Source organism: Poecilia mexicana, unplaced genomic scaffold (assembly GCF_051168715.1).
Source record: "Poecilia mexicana isolate PSO_F unplaced genomic scaffold, ASM5116871v1 scaffold_7, whole genome shotgun sequence".
NCBI lineage: Eukaryota > Metazoa > Chordata > Actinopteri > Cyprinodontiformes > Poeciliidae > Poecilia > Poecilia mexicana.
This window is the reverse complement of record NW_028263376.1, coordinates 21,290,202-21,316,095: the sequence shown is the minus strand read 5'-3', so window position 1 is coordinate 21,316,095 and position 25,894 is coordinate 21,290,202. Positions and strand designations below refer to the sequence as shown.

Genomic DNA, 25,894 nt, shown 5'->3' with positions numbered 1-25,894 from the left:
GGGAAATATGTGGAAAACATGATTATAACTGAACCTGGAGAAAGTGAGAAAGTGCTACGGTGAATAGCTTTATTTCAAATAGAAATGGCAGAGGAACTAAAAACCTATTTAATGGAACAGTAAGTTCAACACACAAAAAAAAGAAAATTCTGTGATCAAGAAGATTTCAACCAAATATTCTTGGAAATAAAACAATTTGTAGTAAAATCTACTTATTATGTTAATTGGTCTCTTTAAATTCTCCTGAGGTGCGAGTGTGTCTGTCTCTGTGTTTTCCCGTAATGAACTGGCGACTTATACAGGTGAGCCCTGCCTCTCTCTCACCCAATAACCGCTGGCGATCGGCACCATTAATAAAGTCTTATCAGTTGACTGAATCATTTACAACAGTTGTATAACACTGAATTAAATTATTTTTAAGACTAATTTGTAAAAATGTAAAGGATTTTATTTTTTCACAACTTAATTTGCGTGTTTAAATTATAAATATTCCATTTATATTTTCATTCAAATATACTTAAATTGCTAAATACAAAATGCCTAAATTAATTAACTAACTCAAAAATAAACATAAAAAAAATATAATTATTAATATTGGCTTTAATTCTTGTTTTAATTTTATGGAGACAATTTGGGGTGTTCTTTTTACAGTGTGTAAGTGTTTTCACATAAATTAACTCACAATGACTTAATAGCGTAAGCATGCTAATGTATATCATTTATCTTCACAGAACCTTAATAGATATTACTAAGACCAAGAATATAATGATAATTATAATAAAGAGCGGATTAGACACTATAACAGTCTCATTGTTGAGAAGAATGTTGTCCCCAGAATGAGGCTTTTCTTGTCTTTTTTTGTTCTTGTATTTTTTCCACACCTATTGTGAATTTTATGAAACAAAAAAGAGATACTATCTCTCTTTCTCTCTCCCGCTCCGTCTCTCTCTCACACATGGCTAAACCCAATTCAAATGTTCGTCCTGAACCTAGCCCCTAACTCAAAAATATTACTTCTTCTTATGGGGCCAGGCTTTGGGTACCATGATGTGGTAGTTGTTGAAAAATATTGCTTTTGCAATGTTCCAAATAAATATGTGTGTGAATGGCTGAGTAGTTGTTTTATAATCTTTCTTTCTTGTTTTTATTATTATTATTATTATTATTATTATTATTATTATTTGCAAGGGGACAAACGTTAAGTATAAACAAAAACAGAACACTAACACTTCCCCAGATGGGCATTTAGCAAAATAAAAAAGTTAAAAGACAATAAAACATAGCAAGTTAAAATCTCAAGGTGTGTGTTAGACTCCAGCTCCTTCTTCTCACATGCCTCTGGGCAAGGACCTAAACACTGAGTTGCCTACATGTCTGCACATTATTGTGTAAGCACAGACAGATTTATGGGTGGGAATGTTTGAATATAATTATAGTATACAGTGCGAGTAGAATGACTGGAAAGGTGCCATCTATAATCATGCCATTTTACCATTTACAGACGTAAATATTGACAATAACGCACTGAGAAAATTTAACAATTTGTAATGAACAGCAGGAAATATAAGCCAAAAACTTAAGTGAAGTAAAGAAGAAGAAAGAAGCAATTAATGTTTGTAAGTTAATTGCGTTCCTTTTCTGTATTTTCTATCCACAGGTTGCATTAACAGTCTTGGGAGGAAGTACAGAGGGCAATGAGCGCCATGAACAAGCTAAAAGGGTAAATGGTGAAAATTTGGGAGGAAATTTCTACAATGTTTTCCTCAAAAAATAAATGATTGTAATTGCATTTTGGCTTCTTTAGGAATTCTTGTCTCGTTCCAAAAGAAGATGGGTCCTGAATACCATAGAACTAGAAGAGGAAATGGACGTGAAATACCCGTACAAAATTACCAAGGTAAAACACAGATTATTTTTATATATATTGGAAATACGATAATCTGTCGGCTCAATGCCTAATCAAGGTTATTAATGCACAAACCTGCCACTGATAGTTGGATTATTTGCTTCTCTTCTAGATGCACAATCTTAGGACAGTAGGTACAGAATATGAGTTTGAAATAAAAGGAGCCGGTGTGAAAGGAGTGTTCAGCATCAACGAAACAAGTGGAGAAGTCTACGTACATAGGCGCCTCGACAGGGAAAAGACGCCCTCCTATGAAGTGAGGAACAATCCATCACTATTAATACCTGCCATGATATGTAGTCATTACAAACTGTGTCATCTGAATAAAATATAATCAACAGCTCACATTTGATATCCTGGACAAAAAAACAAGGATAACAATTGACCGAGATCTATCTTTTGATGTGAATGTAAAAGACATAAACGACAACCCACCGATGTTCACTAATCAGTTTCAGAAAAGTTACGATGTGAAGGAAAATACGAAAGAAGGTAAGTTCAGAAACCTGCAAATATGTCAAAAGTCTGCCGGTTTTCTAAATTATGAAACTTTTATATATATAAAAAAAGTTTTTATGAAAACTTTCTGGTTGTATATTTGAAGAAAAATATTGAGAATTAAGACTTTGATTTCTTGTTTAATGTTAGACAAGTTTAAGGATAACATCTTTATATCAAGGCGACAAAATATTTTTGGCACGTGTGGATATACTTATGCTTAAACGTTCTTGCTGTGGAGTACTGTGGATTTTAAGTTTTTTTCACAAATGTAATAAATACATTATACATTATATGTTGTTTATGTAGGCAATAAATAATGACTGAACAGCTACTTTCATGATTTTCTTTCTTTGTCTTCCAGGAGATTACCTGCCAGTGCCCTTGACTGTTGAAGACATAGATCAGGAAGGCACAATCAACTCAACAGTCGTGGTCACTGTGGCTAAACAAAGCCCAGCTGTACCAAAGATTGGAGTAAAGAAAGTTAATGATAAACTACATCAACTCGTAACTGAAGGATGCTTTGACTATGACGTATGTTTTAATTTATTAAAGTGATGTCATTTTTGGAAATTCATGCACTCTGTGCAGTTTTTTGGTAAAGCTAAAATATGTCTATATTTTTCAGAAAGCAAAACACTACTCACTTGTTATTATTGCATCAGATCTTGGAAAGCCGCCTCTTTCCAGTACTGTGACTGTTGAACTCAATGTTATTGACACAAACAGTCATCCACCACAGTTTAAAAAGAGACAGGCAAGAATTACTTATATCTATATCTATCTATCTATCTATATATATATATATATATATATATATATATATATATATACTAAATTTATTATTTCTTCATGTTTTTAGTATGAAGCTGAGGCTGTGGAAATGCAAACCCCTGATGATATTTTAAGAGTTGCAGTAGAGGACAAGGACACTCCCAACACGGACGGCTGGCGAGCCAAGTACTCCTTTATCAGCGGCAATGAAGATGGAGTCTACAAAATTACCACTGACCCTGTAACAAATGAAGGGATCATTGGTGTTGTCAAGGTAACTGTTTTACCACACCTAACAGAAAATGCTCATTCATAATGGACTAAACTATGAGTTCACCAATTATTAGCGTAAGTATTATGAGGAGTTACTGAACATCTACACTTGTGTCTTCTTCAGGCGAAGAATTTTGACATAACCACCTTGGTAAAACTGCAAATCGGAGTTGAGAATGTTGAACCTTTAACAGTCTGTAAAGATGGAAAATTAATTAAAGATTTAAGCAGCCTTCCACCAAAAGATTCTGTCAGCATCACAGTGAAAATGGTTGACACTAATGACCCTCCGGTGTTCGAAAAATTGACAGCTGAGGTATTCCACACAGAGGAATCAGAGAAAGGACAGGTGCTGTATACTCCTAAGGTTAAAGATGTTGAATCCGATAACATCAGGTATGTTCTCAATGAAACCTCATTTATGTTCAGCATTATTTGCTTGTTTGACCGGCATTAAAATTATTTGTAAAGTCAATTAATAATTGCAAACTTACTGCCTCACAACTGATCATCACCTAATATGTACATTTGTGCAAGATGTGGTAAAAATGAAAGCAAACAAAAAAATACTATTTAAGTACTGTACCTCATTTAAGATAAGCATATTATGTCATAATCCCTCTTCTATGGGTATCAGCTGGTGTGATTGCAGTGTGGGGGTTTAGTGTGCCTGTTTTATAATTATATGACAAGAATTCAGGCATATAGACTACAGTAATTTCTATTTTAGTAATAAGGTTTTGAGGTTGAATACTAATACAGATAGTTTATTTTTCTCCTGACAATAAAATTGACCTACTGTTTGATTTCTTTTTGTCCAGGTTTGAAAAGTTAGAAGACCCTGCTAATTGGGTGACTGTAGATGAAAAAACAGGAGTAATCACAACAATTGAGAAGATGGATAGAGAATCACCCCATGTAGATGTGAACAGTACTTACAGAATTGTTATTGCTGCCATAGATGATGGTATGACATTTCTAAACACTTGCAGCTACAATCAAACGGCATAATTTATTAATTAAATAACTGAACTGAAAAAATGGCCTTTCCTGTGGTTTTCAAGGTTCACCTCCAGCCACAAGTACATGCACACTCACCGTCCACCTCAGGGATGTCAATGATAACACTCCTATGCTGCTCAGCAAGACTTTTGTTTTGTGTTCAAACCATACTGACAAGGTCATGGTGCGTGCTAAAGATGCTGATGCTGAACCATACAGTGGCCCCTTCAGTTTCTCCTTTGCAGATGGTAAAACTGCGAACGAGCGCTGGAAAATAGATCCTACCTACGGTTAGTTCACACTTTGGCCTCACTACCAAAATTACCAAAACATATACTCATAGATGAGCCATAAATATTTACCTTTATGTAGTAATAATAATAATAATAATAATAATAATAATAATAATAGTCCATTTCATTTGTATAGCAAATTTCTAAAATGCAAAGACACTTTACAGCAAAATTACAAATGGAGCACTTGAGTACAGCAAACATAATCATAAAAGGAAGTATGTATTCATGTATTTTACAAATGTATTTTATTTTTTATAAACAGGTGAAGAGGTTGGCATTGTTTTGCTGAAGAAATCCGACTACGGTAACTACTCTGTGCCAATATGGATTCAGGACAAACAGGGTCAAGCTATGGAGGAGAAATTAGACATTAAGGTGTGCAAGTGTGACGAAACCGGTGTTTGTCCAAAGATCTTGTCAGTTGGCCTTGGTGTCGCAGTCATAGGAATAATTTGTGCAGGACTGCTTGCATTTCTGTGTGAGTATATTATAAACAATTACCAAAATTATGAAAATGTATATACTATGTGTGTGTAATATTTTCACTTTTTGAAAATATGACATTTGCGTTGACATTAGCTAGAAGACCCTTTTCTCAAAACTTAAAATATGGCACCACTAAGATGCTAGTTTGACCATTTTAATGAATGAGTGCTTGTCCTACATAAACAAAAGAAATGCTATGCCACTGTTGATATATTGAATCTGCTGATATAAATTAACTGAATTTATTTTTACATTTACATCCATTTAACCTTATGTTAACAGGCAATTTGAAACTCATGAGATATATATTTAGGATTAGCTTTAAAAGTAAATAACATTTGTGAACTTTGTGCTCAAACTATTTTAATGTGTCCACAGTGTTGCTCTTTCTTTTAAAGTGCAGTCTATCAAGATATACATACCCTATAAAGGATGAACAATACATTCAGACATTGACAAAGTACAATGAAGAAGGACTGGGCACTGATTGCATGGTAAGTTGTGGAGTGACTGTGCTGACTACAGAGAGACTGTTAATGCGACATCTCAGGATTGTCCTCCTTAAACAGTTAACTATTTTTATTCTGGCATCAAACACTAAAATCAACCAAGGATCATATTGTACTTCGTATCATTCACTCCAATTTGTGTGTACAATTAGACTAGATTTAAATAAATTGGATTCATCATGTATTTCTGAATTATTGGAATTTAATTGGGCCACTTTTACTTGTAAAACGCCTTCAGATGACATTTGAAATGAACTGGCGCTATATGAATAACCTACAATGAATGGAGAGTGTGTAACACAGTGATTATGATGCATTGCTACAGCAAACACAAAGATATTTTTCCCTACTATTTCTTTGCCAGACTGAGTTAATGACTAGGGAGAGTACGACAGACGGCATCAAGCTGGGCCATACACAGGTACTTCACTACTTTTATGTCTTCATTGCAATTCAAGTCACAAACTGTGTGTGCTTACCCTTTGACTGAATGAAAATGGGTAACACTTTATTTGAAGGGGGGTGAATAAGACTGACATGACACTGTCATAAACACATGTCATGAACATGAATAAGCCTTCATGAATATTTATGACTGTTGTCATAAAGCGTCATTCGGTAAATTATGACACTTTTAATACAAAGTTGACATTATTCAAAATGTCTTTGTTATGACAACTTGACATTAACCAAGAAATCATTACTGATATAAATTTGTTATAAAAGTATTACTGATTGCACTTTAAAAATTAGGTAACTTTATGTTATTAAAGGTAAAGTTTAAACAGTAATGATTTCCTGGTTAATGTCAAGTTGTCATAACAAAGACATTTTGAATCATGTCAACTTTGTATTAAAAGTGTCATTATTTACCGAATGACGCTTTATGACAAGAGTCATAAATATTCATGAAGGCTTATTCATGTTCATGACAGGTGTTATGTCATGTTTATGAAAGTGTCATGTCAGTCTTATTCAACCCCCTTCAAATAAAGTGTTACCTGAAAATGTTAAACTGGCACTTGTTCCTTGTAGTATTTACATTCTTCACCAGAGGGCATAAGACGAGTACAGAATTTAATCCAGCAGGGTTTTAGAAAAGTCCTAACCTTTTTAAACAGTCAGTGGTCTCAGAAATATGACTGTCAAATGTGATACATTTGGCGTTATAAAGGTAATTGTAAAATTAAAAAAGTAAATTATCTGGCTATGTTTGTTCAATGTAGCAGGAAATGCATAATACAAAATAATTACAGAGTGTAATTCAAGAATCACATTGTACAATATTTAGAAGCAGACAGGATTCTTTATTTTCAGCTTTCAAATTTGCTAAAGTCCTTTTGGTAAATTTATGCATTGAAGTTCCTGCTTTATTCATTTGTTGACATCAACTAGATCACCAACACATTCCCAGGAATTGTCGATAGTACGGAAACATCCAACATAAAAACCAGAAATGATATTTAATGGTGTAAATATTTTATTTTGTATCAAAGACTGAGTAATTTTAATGTCTATTGATCTATGCTGCTATTTATGTCTGCTCCACCTTTAAACAGAACTTCAACTTTACTGTAATGTATGTCCACAGGTGAACTCTAACATGAACCTATGGGAGTCTCGGCTGCATGATTACTTCCAAAGAACCAGTCAGGCGGATTACATGGCAAGTAATTATGGCTAACTCATCTGATCTTTCTCCATAACTATAGTTGTGAAAGATAGATTTTTGGATCAGTTTTATAAAACAGTGCAGTATCTGAATATCTTAAAAGTGAGTGTTTAATACGCCATCTAAAACCTAAACATGGCCATCCATCCAAACTGATAAGTCCAGGTAAGAAGAACACTAATACAAGGAGTGCTCTATATTTGTCTTTGCATCCTGAACAGGTTTTTTTTTTCAATGACTATACTCTAGTTGCCTCTTTGCCAGTAATTTAGCTCAACTATAATGTATTTCCACAGAAGGCTGCAAACATGAACACACTGGAGTCTCCAGTGAAACTCCATAACGGGTTGAGTCACCAGTCACTACTCTATTCTCAGCGGCTGGCTAGCAACTACAAAGGCATGACGAAAAATGCCAGAGTGAGTATGGCTCACTAACTGTGATATACAAATGGTTCTGTTGGTGAATGTTGAGCAGCACACAAGCTTTAAAGCACAAGAGGGTGATTAAAGGAACACTTCTGAAGAATGATCCCCAGCCAAAACCTTTTAATTGTTTTGTTTAGTAAAGTTATTACTCATTCATACACACACTTAGCATTTGCTAATAAAAAAAAAAAAAAATTCTACAAATTAGGGAGATTCAGAAGTCAGTAAGTATGGAAAAAATGTAAGTACCGTAGGTATGTAAGCAGGTGTTTGAGTTTCCAGACTGCAGACTTCTTTTTGTGTTTCAAAGAATAAAATGAATCATTTCTGGATAGCAAACGGTTTTTACTATGATTTACATTTAGGTGATTTCCTTGACCTTTTTTGTCACAAAGTTCTTATAGGATTTGTCCAGTCCATCCAGTTTCAGAAATTATACTCAGTGAAGTTTCAGATGGATAATCCGGTTTTGCGCTTTTTTTTTTCCAATTCTGCTGCTCTCTGCTGTATATTTATCTAAAAAGTATAGTATTTGATATAGATATTTTCACTGCATTTGAAAAAAAAAAAAAACAATAAATCCTGTATCAGAAAAAGAAAATCTGTCAATGTGGCTGAAAGAGCATGAGTGTATCACTGACTAAGAAAATGTTTAGAAAAGTTAAAAGATTAAGCTAAACATGTGTTTTTTCCCCATGTTTAGATAGATATGTTTAGATAGATAGATAGATATGTTTAGATAGATAGATAGATAGATAGATAGATAGATAGATAGATAGATAGATAGATAGATAGATAGATAGATAGATAGATAGATAGATAGATAGATAGATAGATAGATAGATAGATAGATAGATAGATAGATAGATAGATAGATAGATAGATAGATAGATAGATAGATAGATAGGTTAAATTTCATTTTGAATCAGATTAAATATCAAAGTTACAATGAAATTAATTTTATCAAACATGTTAGATTAATAGATGCACTCCTTTTGGCCTGATAGCTGAGCCATTTTGCAGACGAATGGGGGAAAATGTATGTGAAAACAGACACTGTAAGACAAAATCAAGTTAATTACTTGCAAGTAGTAGGCATTCCTAGCAATATAATTTGCAATGCTGCTCTCAGAGGCAGTGATAATACAGTGATACCACTCATAGTTACTAGTCTGAAATTGACTAGCGATTATTGGCTGAGACCACCCTCTCTTTACGATCTCCAGCTCTTTGGAAAATGTCTGCAAGTGTATGTATTGTGTGCAGATGAAATAGGCATTTCCAAAAGAAGGTGCTTCTCAAGAGCCACACCTGATTGGATGAGCAAAAGGAGCGGGGCGTTTCTCAAGGAACCCGCCTGATTGGACAAACAAGATCAAGCGAAACACAATTGGACAACATTGAGCAATCCACAAGCATGACGGCCCGCATGATGGCTTTATTACAACAAAATATAAAATCGTTCAACGTTCATGAGCACCAATGTAATCAGATTATGATAAATGCGTAAAATATCAACCCAATAGAAGTGTATGCAGGAATTAGTGCATTTTCAGTTTTGTTTTGTTTTTTAATAGCCAACATTTAAGTTTTCTTTTGGCAGAGTTACTTCAGCAGTTCTATGGTTACCGGGACAAATATTGACAATATAATTCTGAAGGTAAGATTACTGTATCTCACACATTACACATATGACAACTTTGGATCTTCTACAATATAATATGTGGCAATTTTAGTAATGATAAAGTCAAAGACACAGTAGTGCATCTGATAAAATATAATGATAAAATCAATTTCTGTCCACAATCGCATGAAGCACAATTATTGAGTCTCTTATGTATTTTTAACTAAAAATACATTGGTTAAAATTGAGTGAGTGTTTTATATTTATGTTAATGTTTTTTTTTGTTTGTTTTTCATTTGAATCCACAGAGACTTTCAAAGGCTAATGATAATCAAACAACGTCTGATGATACCTCAGATGACCATGTCAAGATTTATCAATATGAGGGGAATGGCGACAGTTGCATGTCACTGGATCTGCTGTCATCTGACGACCAATGGAATGATTTAAGCTTTTTGGATGATCTTGGACCACAGTTCAAGACCTTGGAAAAGATCATTATGGCAGAGAAGTCTGGAATTTAAGACAATATCTCACACCCTCTAGTTTGGTATTAAAAAGAGATATAAGTTGACTTTTTGATAAGTGTATAAACAGAATATCTAGGTTTTGTACCTAATGTATGCATGTAGATCATGCACCTTTAAAGTCAAGTACTTCACATTTACATTTGTCCACCACACATAGATTGTGAGGTAAAGCAGTTGCAGTTTGCTTGCTGCTGTATGAAACAGGTTGTGCTCTGGTGATTATGAAAAGTTGCTCTTTTTTAGAAATTGGATCTATTTATTTGTGTCTTACTTTGCTAAGTGGGCAGAATTAGTTCTATTTTGGAGAATTTTTCAGTTGTGATGCTTTGAATGTCTTTTGTTTTTAACCACTTGTGGACTCTGGGTTTTTTTTTAATAACTTGTACAGTATATTAACTTTTTAATTGTTAAGTTTGTTAATGTTCTCAACATCTTTTCATCTGGTGAGACTGAAAAGACACCCAGATGAAGAAACTGACTTTCAGTTTGTTGTTGTAAGTCAGATTTTTAATTTTCTTTTCCGGGGATGCTGAAAGGATGTTTCTGAAACTTTGACTTGAAACACCAACAACATAAGGGGTTGCTAAACCACGAAGAATTCAATATTTAATGTTTAGTAAGAGTTGCAGATATATTGGCAATTCTGACAGTTCATCTCATTGACCTTTGGCACACACAACCCTGTACTGTCTATTTGTGAACATCCAGGCTCTGACTTCTCAGACAAACCGAACACTGGATAAGTAACAAGCAGAAGAAGCTTCAAATAGTGGAACCTTCTTACTGGGTGGTTGGGTAGACAGAAAATTGTCATGTTACATTTTTGTTAGTTCTCAATAAACAACTTGTCAAACATCTGTCCATGTGACCTTGTTAAAAAGTGTATTTCTCAGCCCAGCTACAGTTCCAATTTGTAGTCCGTGTTTGGTAGAGTACGACATTGCTTCTGTTATGCTACCAAAGATGCAAATGGGGTGGCTTGTGGAAACATAAAAACTCACAAAATGCATAAGAAAAGAAAATGTACTTTATGAATTATTTTAAATCAAAATGTGGCTGCTTTAGTCGACTTATTTAAGTCCAAACTTATCTGGGACTTGTCAGACAACACACTTCAGACAACCGCTGAAGTGTGGCATTGGATAGGATTTATTTTCTCAAAAAGAGCAAACTTAAACAGACTTGATATGTGCAAGGAACATACCTGATGGCTACAATCCAGTAGCTCGCCACCATCAGCGTGTCAATGAGTGTGTGTGTGTGTGTGTGTGTGAATGGATGAATGACTGCAGTGCAAAGTGCTTTGGGATCCTCAGGACTTGATAAAATGCTACAAGCCAATGACCATTTGTAAAATTTATACTTCAAATATTCAGAAAATTAGAATATTAAATGACCAATACATGTAATAATTATTACATGGTAAATATTTTCATACTTTAAAAATATTACTGAAAAAAAAATTACAGCTGTCTAACAGTTTATGACATCCTTCACAAAAAGAGAAATCCACAAAAATGTAATTGAGTCTTCTCAGAGTACTGTAGGTAGGCATACATGGAAAATTGAGTGGAAGGACAAAACAGTTGTAGAAAAATGCAGAGAGGTGCAGCCTTCAGAGCATTGAGGAGCAGCCGACACTGTATGGATATACTTTTTAGAAGCTATCAATTCTATATTTATTGCACTTTTTAAATTGAATTGCTGAAACAAATTACATTTCCTCTGATTTTTTTTTCCATTTGTTAAAATGCTCTCTACAAAAACTGTACATTTTTTATTCAATTAGACTGTGATTTTGTACTGTATAAAGCAGAATGTCAAGAATGCAACACCAAATGCTGGTTTTGTTTTTTTATTTAAAGTAAATTTAAATACATTAAATATCGTCCATAACTAATTATTGTCCTCTACCACCTAACTGGTTTGACTCCCTCGCTCCCATCATCTTGGAGGTAGCCATCATACAACTCTCTGAGGTGGAGAATGAGTTCCTCTGTATTTTGTCCCGTCAGAGCAGAAATTGGGATGACCCGCTGTGTTACCTGGCTCTTCAGGGTCTCTAGCTTCTCCCGGGCCTCTGGTAGGTCCATTTTATTGGCAACAATAGCCTGAGGCCGCTGGGACAGACCAGGCTCATACTGGTCCAGTTCATAACACAGGTGCTGCAGTTGGGTCCAGGGCTCTGGTGCCGAGAGGTCCAGGACGAAGAGGAGGAAGCGACAGCGCTCAATGTGACGTAAGAAGGAGATCCCCAGGCCTCGATTTAGATGGGCACCTCGAATGATCCCTGGGATGTCAGCGACTGCACACGCAGAATATAAAATCATGAGCTAATCAAGTACTTGAAACAAGTTTGAAACTTTTTCAAACATTGATACTCATAATCAGGCCGAACCCATGCTTCCTTCAAAAGTTAAGTGCCACTGAAATAATTGAAATCTCATCACAAATAAGTGTTTCCTTAAGCAAATTTGTGTTTTTTTAAAGATAAGTACCTGCAACTTGCTCATGATCCCTATATTCAACGATTCCTACATGTGGATTGAGTGTTGTAAAGGGGTAAGCCGCCACAGCAGGCCTGGCATTGGAGATGGCTCTTAATAGTGATGATTTGCCAGCATTTGGAAAGCCAACCTGAAAACATGAAGAAAAAAAAAAAAAAAAACATTAAATTCACAAGCAAAACTGAAAAGCAATATCTGAAATGCCTCCTCAGATATAAGATCTTCTTCCCACCAGTCCAGCATGAGCCATGGTGCGTAGCTCCAGCTGAAGAACCCGCTCCTGGCCTGCCGTGCCTGGTGTCGCCGTCATAGGCGCCCGGTTCTCGTTTGACAGAAAAAAACGATTCCCCTTCCCACCAGCACCTCCAAACACTGCCAAATACTCCTGGCCATCCTCGGCAAGGTCCATTATGGTCGTGCCCTGCTCCTTCACCACTGTTCCTACTGGTACCTTTAGTAAGGAAGACCAAATGAGAAGTTAGATAAGGCCATAAGCTCAAAACAACGATGATACGATCGATGATATGATGATAAAACCCATCGACTCACATAAATGTAGGTTGAGTTGCCATTGCGACCGTAGCAGTTCTTGTTGCCCCCTGCCTGCCCGTCCTCTGCTTTGTAAACTGGAGTCACTTGGGCCAATGATTTAACAAACCGGTTGGCTGAAAGCATAGAAAATGAAACCTGTGAATGAAAGCAGACTCAGCATCGATTAATTTTTGAAAAATGTATAAGGTATTTCACTTTCATGGCTATTTTTGTTTTAGTAAATCCTAAAAAAATATATTATGAATTCTGACACTTTTTTTTATATTGTCCTGATTTTTAAGCAGGCACTTACGATATTATATATATTTATTTATGTTAACTTCTATATAGTTTACAAGTAACTAAAACCTAAAATTCAGTTCTCCAAAAATCTATTACATTACAGCATTAAAAAAAACTTTAAAAAACTATTAAAACTTAAATATGTTAATCCAGTCATGTTATAATTTGCATAATTGTGACACGACAGGGAAAGCAGTAAAAGGTTAGAAGCTGTATGTTTACAGAGGGCCATTTGGAAGGGATAAAAAGCACAGCCTTAAAATGATTGTAGAGCAATTCCAACAGTTTTGGGCACATTAATTCCCATTCCTTGTTTTGAGCCACTCCTGAACCAGAGAAAACATCAAAAGTACCATACCTTTATTAGGAAAGAGTGACTGGACTCTTTTTTGGCAATTTTAAAGAGCATGGTAATGATTTTAATGTTTATTCACTATGCTGCAATGTATTTTATGAAATAAATAAATCCTAAACCTTTCATTAGAGCAAATACATTTGTTGTGGTATTAAATCCAGTCACAGTCACCGGGTGCTACACTCATCATCACCTGTTGATTTCGCAAAACATTGGTCTTGGCTTGGATGTAATGGGCCCATTTTTATAATTTTAATTAGATCGACAGGTTGGTTTATTAATCCATGTGCATTTGTTGCAACAAATGAGATGGATAACTGACTTACCCTTTATGATGATGCTTCCTCCATCGCCACCGTTTCCTCCATCAGGACCGCCCCATTCTTTTCGGGGCTCGCTGTGGAAGCTGCAGGCACCTTTACCCCCTGAACCAGCAACCAACTTCACACGACGACAATCCACAAAGTGACGCGTCTGTGGATGACAACATGAAAAGCTTGATTGAATACAAATAAAGGTAACCATGGAAGATTGATGATTAAATACATCTATGCTGGCTTTATATTAAAATGTAAATAAAAACATTTAGCTATTCAAAGTTACAACACTTTTTGTTTTATTATTTCAGAGGTGTTTGCCTCATTTCTCATCAGAAGCAGACTTAGTTAAATGAAAATTATATTAAGTCTACATCTGCATGGGTATGACTAATTTTGAGTTTGAATGTAAAATGCAGTCAACTAACAATACTTTAGAAGTAATGTTTTAAGCAAAGGATGTAAAATAAACTCTCTTCTTTAGTCAAGTCAAAATTAAACACATGAAACTTGCAACTTGCAAGTAAAACGTATAGCTGCATTATACTGAATTGTGTGTCTAAATTCAGTAGGGTAAACAGTTTTTTTTTTATGTCCTGGTCTGATCCTCACACTTTGCAGAAACTTGTTTAAACATAAACGTATCACCAGTTTAGACACATACCAACTTCTTTTCGGACAAATCATTCTTCCTCTTGTTTCCCCCGATTTTCCCGTGAAGTGTTGTGGACGTGCAGACCTCTCTGAAGAAACCCTCATTCCGCCTCCACAGCACTGATCCTGGCGCACAACTCGGACTCAACAAACTCAATGCTTTCTTACCTATGTAGTGTCTTAAACTGCATCTGTAAATGACGTCAGCGGAGACTGCTTTAACTCTCGACAACAGCGTCAACCTCGTGCCCTTCAACATGCTACCACAGAGTTACAAATAAACGCCGGGTTTGTCACATTGACTGTTTGAACGGCTAATTTCCGCTACGATAAAGAAAAATAGACGAAGAGTAAATAAAGAAAAGATATAGCTATGGAAATGAGCGAGGAGACTCAAGAGATACACAACGCCCTGTAAAAGTTTTGATGTGTTCGTTATATTCGTTAAATTTACACTACCAGATGAACATTTTTTACCGTAAACTAATGCACCTACGGAATCCGCGAAGGGACATAAGTCCTTTTCTTAACTATCTTGGGGGTTTTGCAGTTATTCTGCTGCATTACTGCCACCTTCTGGCTCTCTCCGTCACTACAGCAATTGTTGTGCAGAGTTTATTTTGGATACTGCAAATAATAATAGTTTCTGTTTTTCTTTGCTGGTATCCCCATCATTCAGTAATTCTCATTTAAACTGTGACACCCTCCTTCATCTTCATTTGTCTTAATATCGGTCATAATAAAAGTTCATTCACAAAATAAACTTGCATGTTTCTCACTTCTAAAGATCTTCTATTCCTTTTTACATCAGCGTATTTTGGGGATTTTATGTGATTGACTAGAACAAGGTGGTAAGAAATAAGGAAAATAAAACTTACCTATGACAGAGTTTTTAAAATTAAAATATCAAAAGTCTTGCTTGCACTTGCAACCTTGTAACCTACCTTGAACGATATTTAACATTCCCTAATTTATGACGAATATTACTATTAAATCTGAAGAACACATCATTTTAATAATTTTATTGACGTTAAGTACAATTTCAAGGAACAAGTATGACATTTATATATCAATCAAAATGCATATATACATCCAGTTATTCTAAGTAATTTTGTGATGTGTTAATTGTCTTTAAAATTGTATTTAATAAAAACACAATAAACAGAAAGAAGCTTTTGCAATGTCATCGGGCAAATTTTGTAATGAAAAATTTAGGCAAACTGAAATATTACCAAATCTGGGACAATACTGAACCCTGAGTATTCATTGACAATAATCATCAAAGTAAACTGTGTGACTTGTGGATGTTTCTTGGGCGGGGAAAAAAAACCATACAACCCATATCCAAAAAGGTTGAAACCAGTTTATTTTTAATTACCAAATAGTAACAAAAGACAAAAGGCAACAGTTTTCCAACAGACAGATGAAGGATTTTCAGATTTGTATGACCCACATCCAATTGGACTGTTTTCTTCTGTAGATACATTGTATCGGCAGACACACTCAGCCAACATACACACACACACATTCAAAGGTGGTGCTGTTTACACTTAGAAGTGAAGACACGACACAGAATTGGGGGGAAAAAACATACCTAAAACTCCATTCACAGTAATATGAAACGCAGATACCAATCCATTACAGCACAGCAGAGCCATGATTGTCAGAGTTGAATGGTTCATTGACTGTTTGATTGGCAGCTTCTTAACAGGTACTGCAAAACAACTGCAACTGTTCTGTTATTCTGACGTCTGAGGTAAATTAAGTTTTAACAGGACCACACCAATAATCAAAATTACTAATGACATTTAGGAAACCGAAAGTTTGAGGTGTTTCTTGTTCTTCTTCTTCTTTATGTTTTATGAAAAACAAATTAGTAACAATCATAAGACCACACCAGTTGTACCATTTGCAGAAGGTCAGGACATAAATATGCCAAGACAGCTTTACTTTGCATCAAGTAAAAGTCAAAGGAATAATAAATTAAACATTACAGCCTTGTAAAACACAACAGAATGTATTGCACTTACTGAAGCAATATATGCAGGACATGACATTGCTCAGTTTCTGGATTACTTTGGCTTTTTGAAGATCACTTGTGAACCAAAAACAAACTATGTTACAGAAATTACACAATATGTTGAATGTAGCTACAAAATAAAGTGCAGACAAAGTAGCAACCCAAGTACTGAATGGCATCCTCTTAACTTTGCATACAGCTAGAGATGAATCAATCTGAAACTTGGATAATGGGCTGAGGTTTTTGTAAAAAATTTGACGTTCAGATCCCAGTTTTAACCAATTACGATTTCTATTTAAGATTTCTAATAGAATATAACACAATAACAGGATTCAACACTAATTTGGTGGACTTCTGTTATAAGTAGTAAATGTATACTAAGAGTAGAGGTAATGTTAAACTTTACTAGTACTTTAAAAGACAAAGACAATTTGATTAGAGTAATGACAATTTAAATTGTCTTGCATTGTATATCAGAAATTAGTATGGTAAGACTGGCTAAGTAAGATGACTAAAAAAGTTGTCTCTATGTGTTAGGGTTAGGATAAAATACACCATGTGTATTTTCTAAAGCAGGGCTTTTCAAAGTGTGGGGTGCCAGATCTCAGATGGGTACAGTGGAGGTAAGAGGGGCAAAGAGGCTGACATGAGATAAAAATAAATCAGAAAACTTAAGTGCAAATATTTAGCCAAATTGACCCAGATTTTACCAGAGACAAAATGGTAAGGTTTGTCATACGGTGAACGACAAAACATAGCCTGGGGCAAGCAAAAGAAAGAAATAAAACAAATAAGAAGTTGGAATTTTCATCGGTTGGATTTTCAGGTCAAGATGCTTCACTGCCACATTGTTGCCTATAAAACCCTGGGAGATTTTTTAGTGGGGCTAATTGACCTAAAGTTGTTGATACTTTTATCACATTTCAACATCTCTTAGGAAACACTATTTAAACTTCTAACATCTCTTTGTGTGGCTCAATTTTTTTTGAACATCTAATGCTAAAAAAAAAAAGTTAAATCTAAGTCTTTTTCACCTTGCAAAATCAATCACCAAAAGGCAGGGTGTTGTCTTAGCAACTTGGTAACACGTTTGTATGGTGCATTCACTAATCAAATGAAAGGTCAGAATTTTGAGTTTCTGGCTGTCCTATCATCAATCATGGCTGTTTGAGCTTCCAATTTCCCTGTCCATCTCTACAAGATGTCTAAGCAGAGCAATGCCACTAAAGTATAGTTTTGAAAATACAACTACGAAGCTCATTCTAGACAAGTGTACAGTGTTTATCAGTGAGCTACTTATTGGGTCTCAGACATGTGTAAAAGGTGAATGCATATAATCTCACAGCAACACATCACAGTTTGACTAACACAGACAAACCCCTGATTTGAGACAATAACTCATTTTCATAAAAAATTAAATTCCCTTCCCCTGAAACAAAACCCACAAACCTTAACAATAAAAATGTTGTTTTTACGGCCTTCCTTTTGAAGTCCTTCCCTGTGTCTACGATAAAACTGAAATGCTTCAGAAGTACCAAAAAATAAAAAAATAAATCTCCTGGCTCTTTAAATGAAGAATTATTAAAAAGGACACATATCTAACACAGATTTCCTTCCTTGTTCAGAGCTGCAGAAAACCTAACTTCCAATTTTGTACGTAAATGGAAATGCTTTCCCTTTACGTGACTCTCTGTTAAATTAATGTAGAATGGAGGAAAGCAAAACATTTATTAAATGATTTAATCTTGGTCAGAATGCTGATTTCTAAAAAGTTAATAACTTTGGTGCGGAGAGATCTTCCTTTCTGTACGATGAGGAGATTATCGTTGAAGCAAATCATGGCAGATGTTCCTTGAACAGCAAAACAGCGTGGTGCCTTATTACTAATAGTTTCCATACTGACCCTGAAATTGGGAAGAAAATTAGACAGTCAAGAAAATGTTGGTATTTTAGGGAGAGTTATCTTGTGTTTTTTCTGTTAGAACTAAAAGAACTAAAGTGTGTTTGTTGGTGTTTTTAAAATCCATTTTACTTGGGTCTAATCTTGAAGAAAACTAGGTGAGTTTCATGAAACATGAAGTCCTGTCATGTTTATTAACACTCCATCCAATGGTTTAGATTACACTTGGTGATGTAGGAAGGCTTTGATGTCATGGAAACCCATTCCCTGAAGAGCTGGACTCAGTTTGAGATTGTAACGATGGCATCACCTGAGCAATAGGAGTCTCAGCACACACTGAACTGTGAGTTTATGCAGCCTACCACTTTGTGGTTGAATTTTCTAATCTGTTCTACTTTGTTGCCAACATTTGACTGTGAAATATTCTGTAATGTAGAAGTCAAAAGTTTATGACAAGATTTATTACAAAAATGGGTTTCCTATCCACGTACCATGCTTCATAGGCAGCAACCTATTTATTTATTTTTTTTTAGAAATGTTAGCAGAAGCTGTCTAGGAGCTGCATCTTTAGCAGCTGTGGAAATGAAAATGATGGGAACAGCTGAATTCAAAGATTTGGATAGGAGAGCAAATTGTTTTAGGAATGTAGTGATAAATGATTAATGTTTTGTTACTTTTGTACCTGTTCATAAGAGTACGGTCTCTGAGTTTGTGCTCCGGGACCGCCTTGGGAAGAGCGATAGGATCCATACTGTTGGCTCTGACTCTGCTGATACTGGGAAAACTGGGATGATCCCCCCTGGTTAGGACCTGTGATAAAGATTAGAGTCATGCAGAGTTTTGTTTCTTTTCATTTGTGGACTTGTGTTTGACTTAATACTGTTGGAGAATTTCTCACCATATCCTTGTGGCTGCCCACTGTAGCCCTGCTGAGAGGAGTACTGCTGTTGGCTGTAAGGCTGTTGCTGGCCAGAGCTCTGTTGATATGAGGACTGCTGTTGGTTGTACTGGGAGTTACCTGAAAATCCACCAACAGCAACTCTTATCAGCATTTAATCGTAAGTTTTCATTCTAATTTACTTTTAATGCATATAAAGGAAGTGACTGCACTGAGAATATACAAATAATAACAATAACCTTTAAAATTAAAACAGTTTGTTTGAAGTTACCTCCTTCATAGTAATGCTGAGAAGACTCATCAAACGACCTGTCATAGCCTTGGTCACCATATGAAGACAGCTGATAAGAGTATTCTCCAAGGCCTGTAGGGAACATGACTCAGCACATGTCAAATCCGCTCAACTGAAACCAAAGCTGCTAGCACCAAAAAATAATTGTCTTGTTCATATAAACTGAAGCACGTAATGAATGTATACAGTAACAAATTAAAAGCAAAAAAAAAAATCCTTCAAGGGCAAAAGTCCCACAGTCCAACGAATTAATAATTTGTCATGTAATTTTATGTTTGGGAGCAAAAAAAAAAAAAAAACTGCTATAAATAAATTAAACAAATAAAATGAAGATTGGTCTAGTTTATATTAGTTATTGTCCTGCCAATAGAGTTTGACAGGACTAATATGTCAAAAGCATGTGTTTGACAGGACACACGCTTTTGACATGTTAGCTCATTTTTTATCTAATGATTTCCACATTTAATAACTCAATCATTTATTGTACATATTATTGTTATTTCATAATTATGGATATACAGAAAGTATTTTTTTTTAAAAGTGGATTTTATATAATTAAAACATCATTAGTTGGTTGTAACATAACTTATAACCAACTACCTAGAAATTAATTTATTTATGGCACTTTTGGCCTTTGATATTTTCTAAGGTTGTTTCATACAAGAACCCACAAAATAAAAAAAATGTATGGAGTTTGTACTCCATTTACAACTCCAATGTACAGCAATGCTTGAATGCTGAAATTTCGGCACGCCAAAGGGGTCAGTATGGACACAGACATGCTGATTTAAAAAAACGCAAAAGTTGTTTCGTAAATTTGACTCAGGTCTGTGAAATTGTACTGGAAGGGAATGACATGAATTGTAGTGGGGGGGTTTATGTGTTTCAGAGCTGCAAATGAAGTTAATGAATGGGATTTTTTTTTTACCATCAGCGTAATACTGCTGGTTTATGGGCTCGGTGGAGCTCTGAGTGTGTCCATACTGCGCTCCGTAGCGTTCGTTTTGTTCCATGCAGTGTTGTACAGATTCTGTAAAACAGGCGACACGACCCTTGATTACAATTTTATTGCACCAAAAAAGCCACCGAAATGGACCCTTAAATAGTGTTGGTAAAATCATATTATTCTTGTTGTACTTATGTATGCATTTTTAGTGTAGTTGTAGAATTATTTTTATAAGATAGTAAAATAAAATTTTACATTTAAGTTCTGCCATTTGTTTGATAATCACCTCAGGCTGCACTTTCTCTGAGGCGACTCACTAATACTCTCATCCAAAGTGATACTGCAAACAACATAACTGTAGTTCTTGAGGAGAATACAATAATTACAAAAAGGCTGCTATGAAAAAAAGATTTATTATAATATGGTGGTGGTGTGCAGAAACTCCAGATTTCAGCAAAAAAGACATCCATGCACAGCAAAATTTCCTCATTAAACCATGTGTCAGGCCAAGCCATACCACAAAGATATATTCCAATCTGAAATACCAGCAACAATTGTAGAACATTGGTGTTATTAGAGGCCTAGCAAATTCCCGGTACCAGACAAGGAAAGGCTCAGTGCTGCAAAGTTTAATTAAAACCACAATGCAAAGATAATACCATGCCAGGGTTTATGAGGATGACCAATGTTTCCTTGGAATGTACAGTCCATGCCTTTTATCTATCTATTATCTACTGCTAGTCCACAAACTTCAAAAGAAGTCATAGGATGAAGCAGGACTAGAATTAGAAACATGCTGACACAGAAAAGTCAGAGACAGGAACCCAATGGTGAGACACCTCTATTTCAAAAAAATGAAAACTGGGATCTAAAATGTTCTTAATCTCTTCCTCTGCTCTTATGCTGCTTCCAGAGGAAAAAAAAAAGCCCTGTTCATAAATTTGACTCCATTTTGAGGAAATTCCTTTCATTTCTTAGATGATTTTTAGCATTTGTAATCTCATGCAGTCATTACGATCCAAAATTGGAGCAGCTGAATGCTTGCTGGGCTTTACACTCTGACGGTACTTCTCACACAAACAAATTTATAGTAAATTGCAAAAGCATTCGTACAACTTCAGTCATGCCACAGGTAACAACCTCAATGTGTTTCATGAGGATTATCTTGTAGAGGACCAAACACACTGACATTTGTGGCTGTATAATTACAAACTGTGAAAGGGGTCAGGTGGTATGAATTCTTCTGCAAAGCACTGTAACAAAAAAAATAAAATAAAAATCACAAATTGCAATGGCAATGTCCACCCTCTTACCTTGCTGAGAGCAGCGGTAGGATCCCATGGGCCTCTGGGGCATCATGCTATTCCCTTGGCTGGCCTGTCCCATCATGCCCATCGCCTGCTGTCCCTGATACTGTCCTGCTGAGTGCGCTGAGGAGTGTTGTGGAGGAGCAGACTGTTGGTGCATCATGGCGACTGGGGAAGAAGGTGAAGCAGTAATCTCAAACATTAAAGTTGGTTCACAATTTTCTATTCATAAGGCAGTATTTAATGATCTTACACTGGTAGAAATGCAAGGTTAAACTAATTTAAAGGAACTTTAACTGCATGCCAGACACAGGGAAAGGACAAAAGGCAGGATCTCTTTGAAGAGATTCCTTTGTGCAGGGTTATAAATAAAAATAAAGCCAGAGAAATAGCATGTAAACTGAAATCCGGTAAAAATGCACACACCTTCAGAGAAAGATAGGCTTTATCTTAGCCCAGGTGGTCAGAGATCCGAAAGGCATAAACCTTTCAGATAAGAAATCAGGAGGCAGAACCCATCTGGGATGAACTGAATGTGAAGGGAGCATAGGCTCTCACAGCAGTTACGTATGCAAGTGCGTTGACCAAGAGAATGAGGCATTTGCCATATGGTAAAAAGAGAAAAAAAATACATCCCAAAGGGAAAAAAATACTGCATTTTATATTATAAACAACAAAGTAGAAATAATGTTTTCACGGGCAAAATGTATGTTTCTTTTAAGAAACATATTTTAAATTATGGATCAACTAGTGAGCTTCATTATTCCTGGCTCACCTTGGCTCAACTGCACGTTGAGGTTGCTGCCAGGGGAGGAGGAAGATGAGGGCGTGGAGGAGGAAGAAGAAGAGGAACCATAACCTGCCCTTGGGCCCTGGGCCAGGCTACCCTGAGAGGAGGGCGTAGCTTGGCTGTAGCCAGACGCCGAGCTACTGTAGATACTGGTGGATGGAATAGCCGACTGCATGTGACCTGATTGCATGGGGGCATGGCTCGGGTCTAATGACACACACACAATCAGAGGAGGCCAGTGCACATTCTCATGTGGTGTCCTGGCATGGTAATCAGCGTACCACATTCAGTTCATCCTAAAGGAAAGCTCAGGCTGGGTGTAAAATAGTGTGAATGGTTGATTATGAGAATAAGATTAAGAGACTGAAAAGAAAATCTGAAACCAATATAACTGCAAAAAAAAAAAAAACTGTGTATAAGTTATCAGCAAGCAATCAGGTAATTAATACAGGCATTGATGCTGACATTAAGTGGCTACATGCAGCACAGTCAGCTTTAGATAAGCACACAACAGGTAAAGAGATGAAACACAAAACGGTAAGCGTGTTTGTTTGCAACATCTGTGGCTGAACATGCCAATATAAAATCCACACTTGTCACCAACCGTTGCTCATTTGACTCTGCATCATGGACGTGGGGGTCACTCCTGATCCAGTGCTGTCATTGAGGTTGCTTGGAGCATGTCCCCCACTGTGGCTCATTCTTCCAGGATCCATGGACATGTTGGAACTAGGAGGCTAAAATGAACAGAATTACAACATCATTTCATTCCACTTGGCTGTTATTTTTTGTCATGCCTGTTTTGACTCATGGACTGGTGCACTAACTGATCGGCTCTGTTGCATGCTCCTAGAAACCACATGACAGGCAGACTTACAGCCGGTAGAAGTGACTGCATGTTCTGATTAGAATCAGCTATTGTGGCCAAGTAAACAAGATTCCTGTGCAGGATCTGCTGATACCTGGAAAGGTGGACATTTTTGCAGACATTTACACGACCTTTGTAAGACTTTGGACTATTTACAACAACAACAACAAAAGTCACTTACTGTGTGCACTCAGCTGTCTTGCCTTTACTTTGGTAGTCCATAATGCATTGTATAAGATGATGATTTTCATCCAGCATCTGTGGGAAAGACAAAGCAACCTCAATCTATATCTGGCATTTAAAGTGCTTGGAAAATTGAACGCTAAATTGCTTTCCATCTCTCTTGGACAAAGCCATTGAAGGAGCTACTGCTGCCATTATCCACTGTAGTCTTTTAGTTTATTGTAGATAGTTCTGACGGCTCAGTGCTTCTCTGTACTTACTTATCCTACAGAGCTAAAGATTATATATATATATATATATATATATATATATATATATATATATATATATATATATATATATATATATATATTCACAGTGACATTACAGGTTGTTACACGAGGGATAAACAGCAACAGAAATTATGCTTATTGATGTTGATTGTATCTTTATTAATTTGCCAACTTTTCACTCAACTTAATCATTAATAGCAGTGTCTAGAAAAATTTTATCAAACCCTAGAAACTCGTTCCTTTTGGCTTGTTTGATGTTGTTTTTTTTTGTTTTTTCCCCCTTCTTTCCTTCTTTCTTTCTTTCTTTTTCTTTTTATGGCTGAAGCTGAATATTTGCACTGGTCAGACAGCTTGAGTGAGAAAGACAGCATCAAGGAAGCAGGTATCCAGTCAGAGCAGAGCGCTTATACCAAGCCTCACCTTGATGGCTTTGTTTGGTTCGTACCTTCGCTACTAGTTGCCCTTTCTTTGATATTCACCTCAGGCTATATACTTTCCCTGAGATCAACCACTCACACCCTCGTCCACAGCGACATTTAACTGTAAATGACGCGACGCTCCGAGTTTTTCTTATTTTTTGGTTTGGTTTTGTTTTGTTTTTTATATATTTACCTTTTGGATGGTTTGCTGTGTCACCTCCCCTTTACTCCTGGGACGCGTCGATGAAAACGCCACAGACATGTTGACATATGGGAAATAAAAGCGCTCCTTTTATTCTAATATTTATTATCTAGAGCGCAGCCTTCTATTTGGTTACATAGTTCCTCTACAACGAGGGAAAAAAAGGAGGGGGGTGAGTGCAAAGCTATGATTGTTGTGATGATAGGAGAAACAATGGAGAGCTCATCGTGTATCTGGACAGAAATAAATACGTGACTTTGCGCAAAGCGGCATTTATGGTCTGAATTTAAATATTATGATCATGAAGAAAGTGTTTATGTGCAAAGGAACATCCCTCCGCCTCCTCCGTTGGTACAGCCCAGGCTCTGGATAGGCTGCCGCTAGATGGGGTATCCTCAAATACATGACAGGCAAAGAAAGCAGTCTGCAGAGGGCTACGTGCGCTATTCAGGACACAGCAGACAAACAGAGAAGGAGTAATATAAGTTGCTTTCAGCGCCTTAGTTGGTTTGTGTGAAACGAGTTGTGTCTAATAATGTCATTTGTTTCAAATGACATTTTCTTTTAAAACAGAAAAACTATGCTGTTAGAGGGGATTTGACGGAAACCTCAAAAGTGCGTCGCAACAAATTCCAAAACCAAAAAGTCATTTAATTTCTTTAAAGCTACAAAGACAACCCGTGATATATTTAATTTTTTTTTTTTTTTTTTTTTTTTAAGATTGATAACTTTTTGCATATAATGGAAATAATATGCAATAATATCCATAATATGCTTTTCACTTCAACATACAAGGGAGTCCAGTACTGCTGGAAAGTAGTCAGACTTCCCCTATGATTTTGTAAGCCTTGTTTGTAAAACTCCTCAACAGGCCTTGTGATTCACTGACATTAACTATGGTGAGCTGTTCCAGGCATATCCCACCCAGAAGACTATTTAGCAGCTGCTGGAAGAACTAAATTTCTTAAGTTGCCCTAGGAACACCTTTGGCTTTCCCAAGAGGAACTGAACCAAGTGACTGGGGAGAGGAAAGTCGGGGTCTCCTCCCTCACCACACAACAGAAGCCAATTGGAGGATAACACTTCAGGGAATTTCTCATTTCAAATTCCAAGATAATTGCAGGCCTAA

General features: G+C 36.1%; 3 protein-coding genes across 5 annotated transcripts; 1 reads left to right on the top strand and 2 right to left on the bottom strand.

Annotated features, from left to right (window-relative positions):
- Window positions 1-281: 281 nt before the first annotated feature.
- On the top strand, window positions 282-10,855 carry LOC106918574 (cadherin-like protein 26). Its single transcript, XM_088007527.1, has 18 exons — window positions 282-302; window positions 1,658-1,720; window positions 1,805-1,897; window positions 2,019-2,162; window positions 2,248-2,398; window positions 2,769-2,941; window positions 3,036-3,164; window positions 3,270-3,455; window positions 3,579-3,850; window positions 4,276-4,421; window positions 4,519-4,746; window positions 5,015-5,230; window positions 5,617-5,732; window positions 6,112-6,168; window positions 7,339-7,413; window positions 7,716-7,838; window positions 9,451-9,507; window positions 9,780-10,855. The coding sequence occupies exons 1-18, from the start codon at window positions 282-284 to the stop codon at window positions 9,993-9,995; spliced, it is 2,466 nt and encodes an 821-aa protein (XP_087863653.1). The 3' UTR covers window positions 9,996-10,855.
- Window positions 10,856-11,840: 985 nt separating this feature from the next.
- On the bottom strand, window positions 11,841-15,182 carry mtg2 (mitochondrial ribosome-associated GTPase 2). Its single transcript, XM_014988446.2, has 6 exons — window positions 14,679-15,182; window positions 14,024-14,171; window positions 13,058-13,173; window positions 12,741-12,959; window positions 12,500-12,638; window positions 11,841-12,306 (listed from the first exon to the last, which is right to left on the bottom strand). Exons 1-6 carry the CDS (start codon window positions 14,925-14,927, stop codon window positions 11,912-11,914), a joined length of 1,266 nt encoding a protein of 421 aa, XP_014843932.2. The 5' UTR covers window positions 14,928-15,182; the 3' UTR covers window positions 11,841-11,911.
- An 829-nt stretch (window positions 15,183-16,011) lies between these two features.
- On the bottom strand, window positions 16,012-25,802 carry LOC106918582 (SS18L1 subunit of BAF chromatin remodeling complex). Of its 3 annotated transcripts, XM_014988449.2 has the most exons (11): window positions 24,757-25,802; window positions 23,871-23,947; window positions 23,699-23,783; window positions 23,426-23,558; window positions 22,807-23,028; window positions 22,038-22,199; window positions 20,707-20,808; window positions 19,758-19,850; window positions 19,487-19,606; window positions 19,271-19,398; window positions 16,012-18,592 (listed from the first exon to the last, which is right to left on the bottom strand). In XM_014988449.2, exons 1-11 carry the CDS (start codon window positions 24,823-24,825, stop codon window positions 18,572-18,574), a joined length of 1,212 nt encoding a protein of 403 aa, XP_014843935.2. In that variant the 5' UTR covers window positions 24,826-25,802; the 3' UTR covers window positions 16,012-18,571. The 3 variants fall into 3 exon arrangements, with proteins under 3 accessions (XP_014843935.2, XP_087863357.1, XP_087863358.1); XM_088007231.1 differs by lacking the exon at window positions 20,707-20,808; XM_088007232.1 differs by lacking the exons at window positions 20,707-20,808; window positions 22,807-23,028.
- Between the last annotated feature and the right edge of the window lie 92 nt (window positions 25,803-25,894).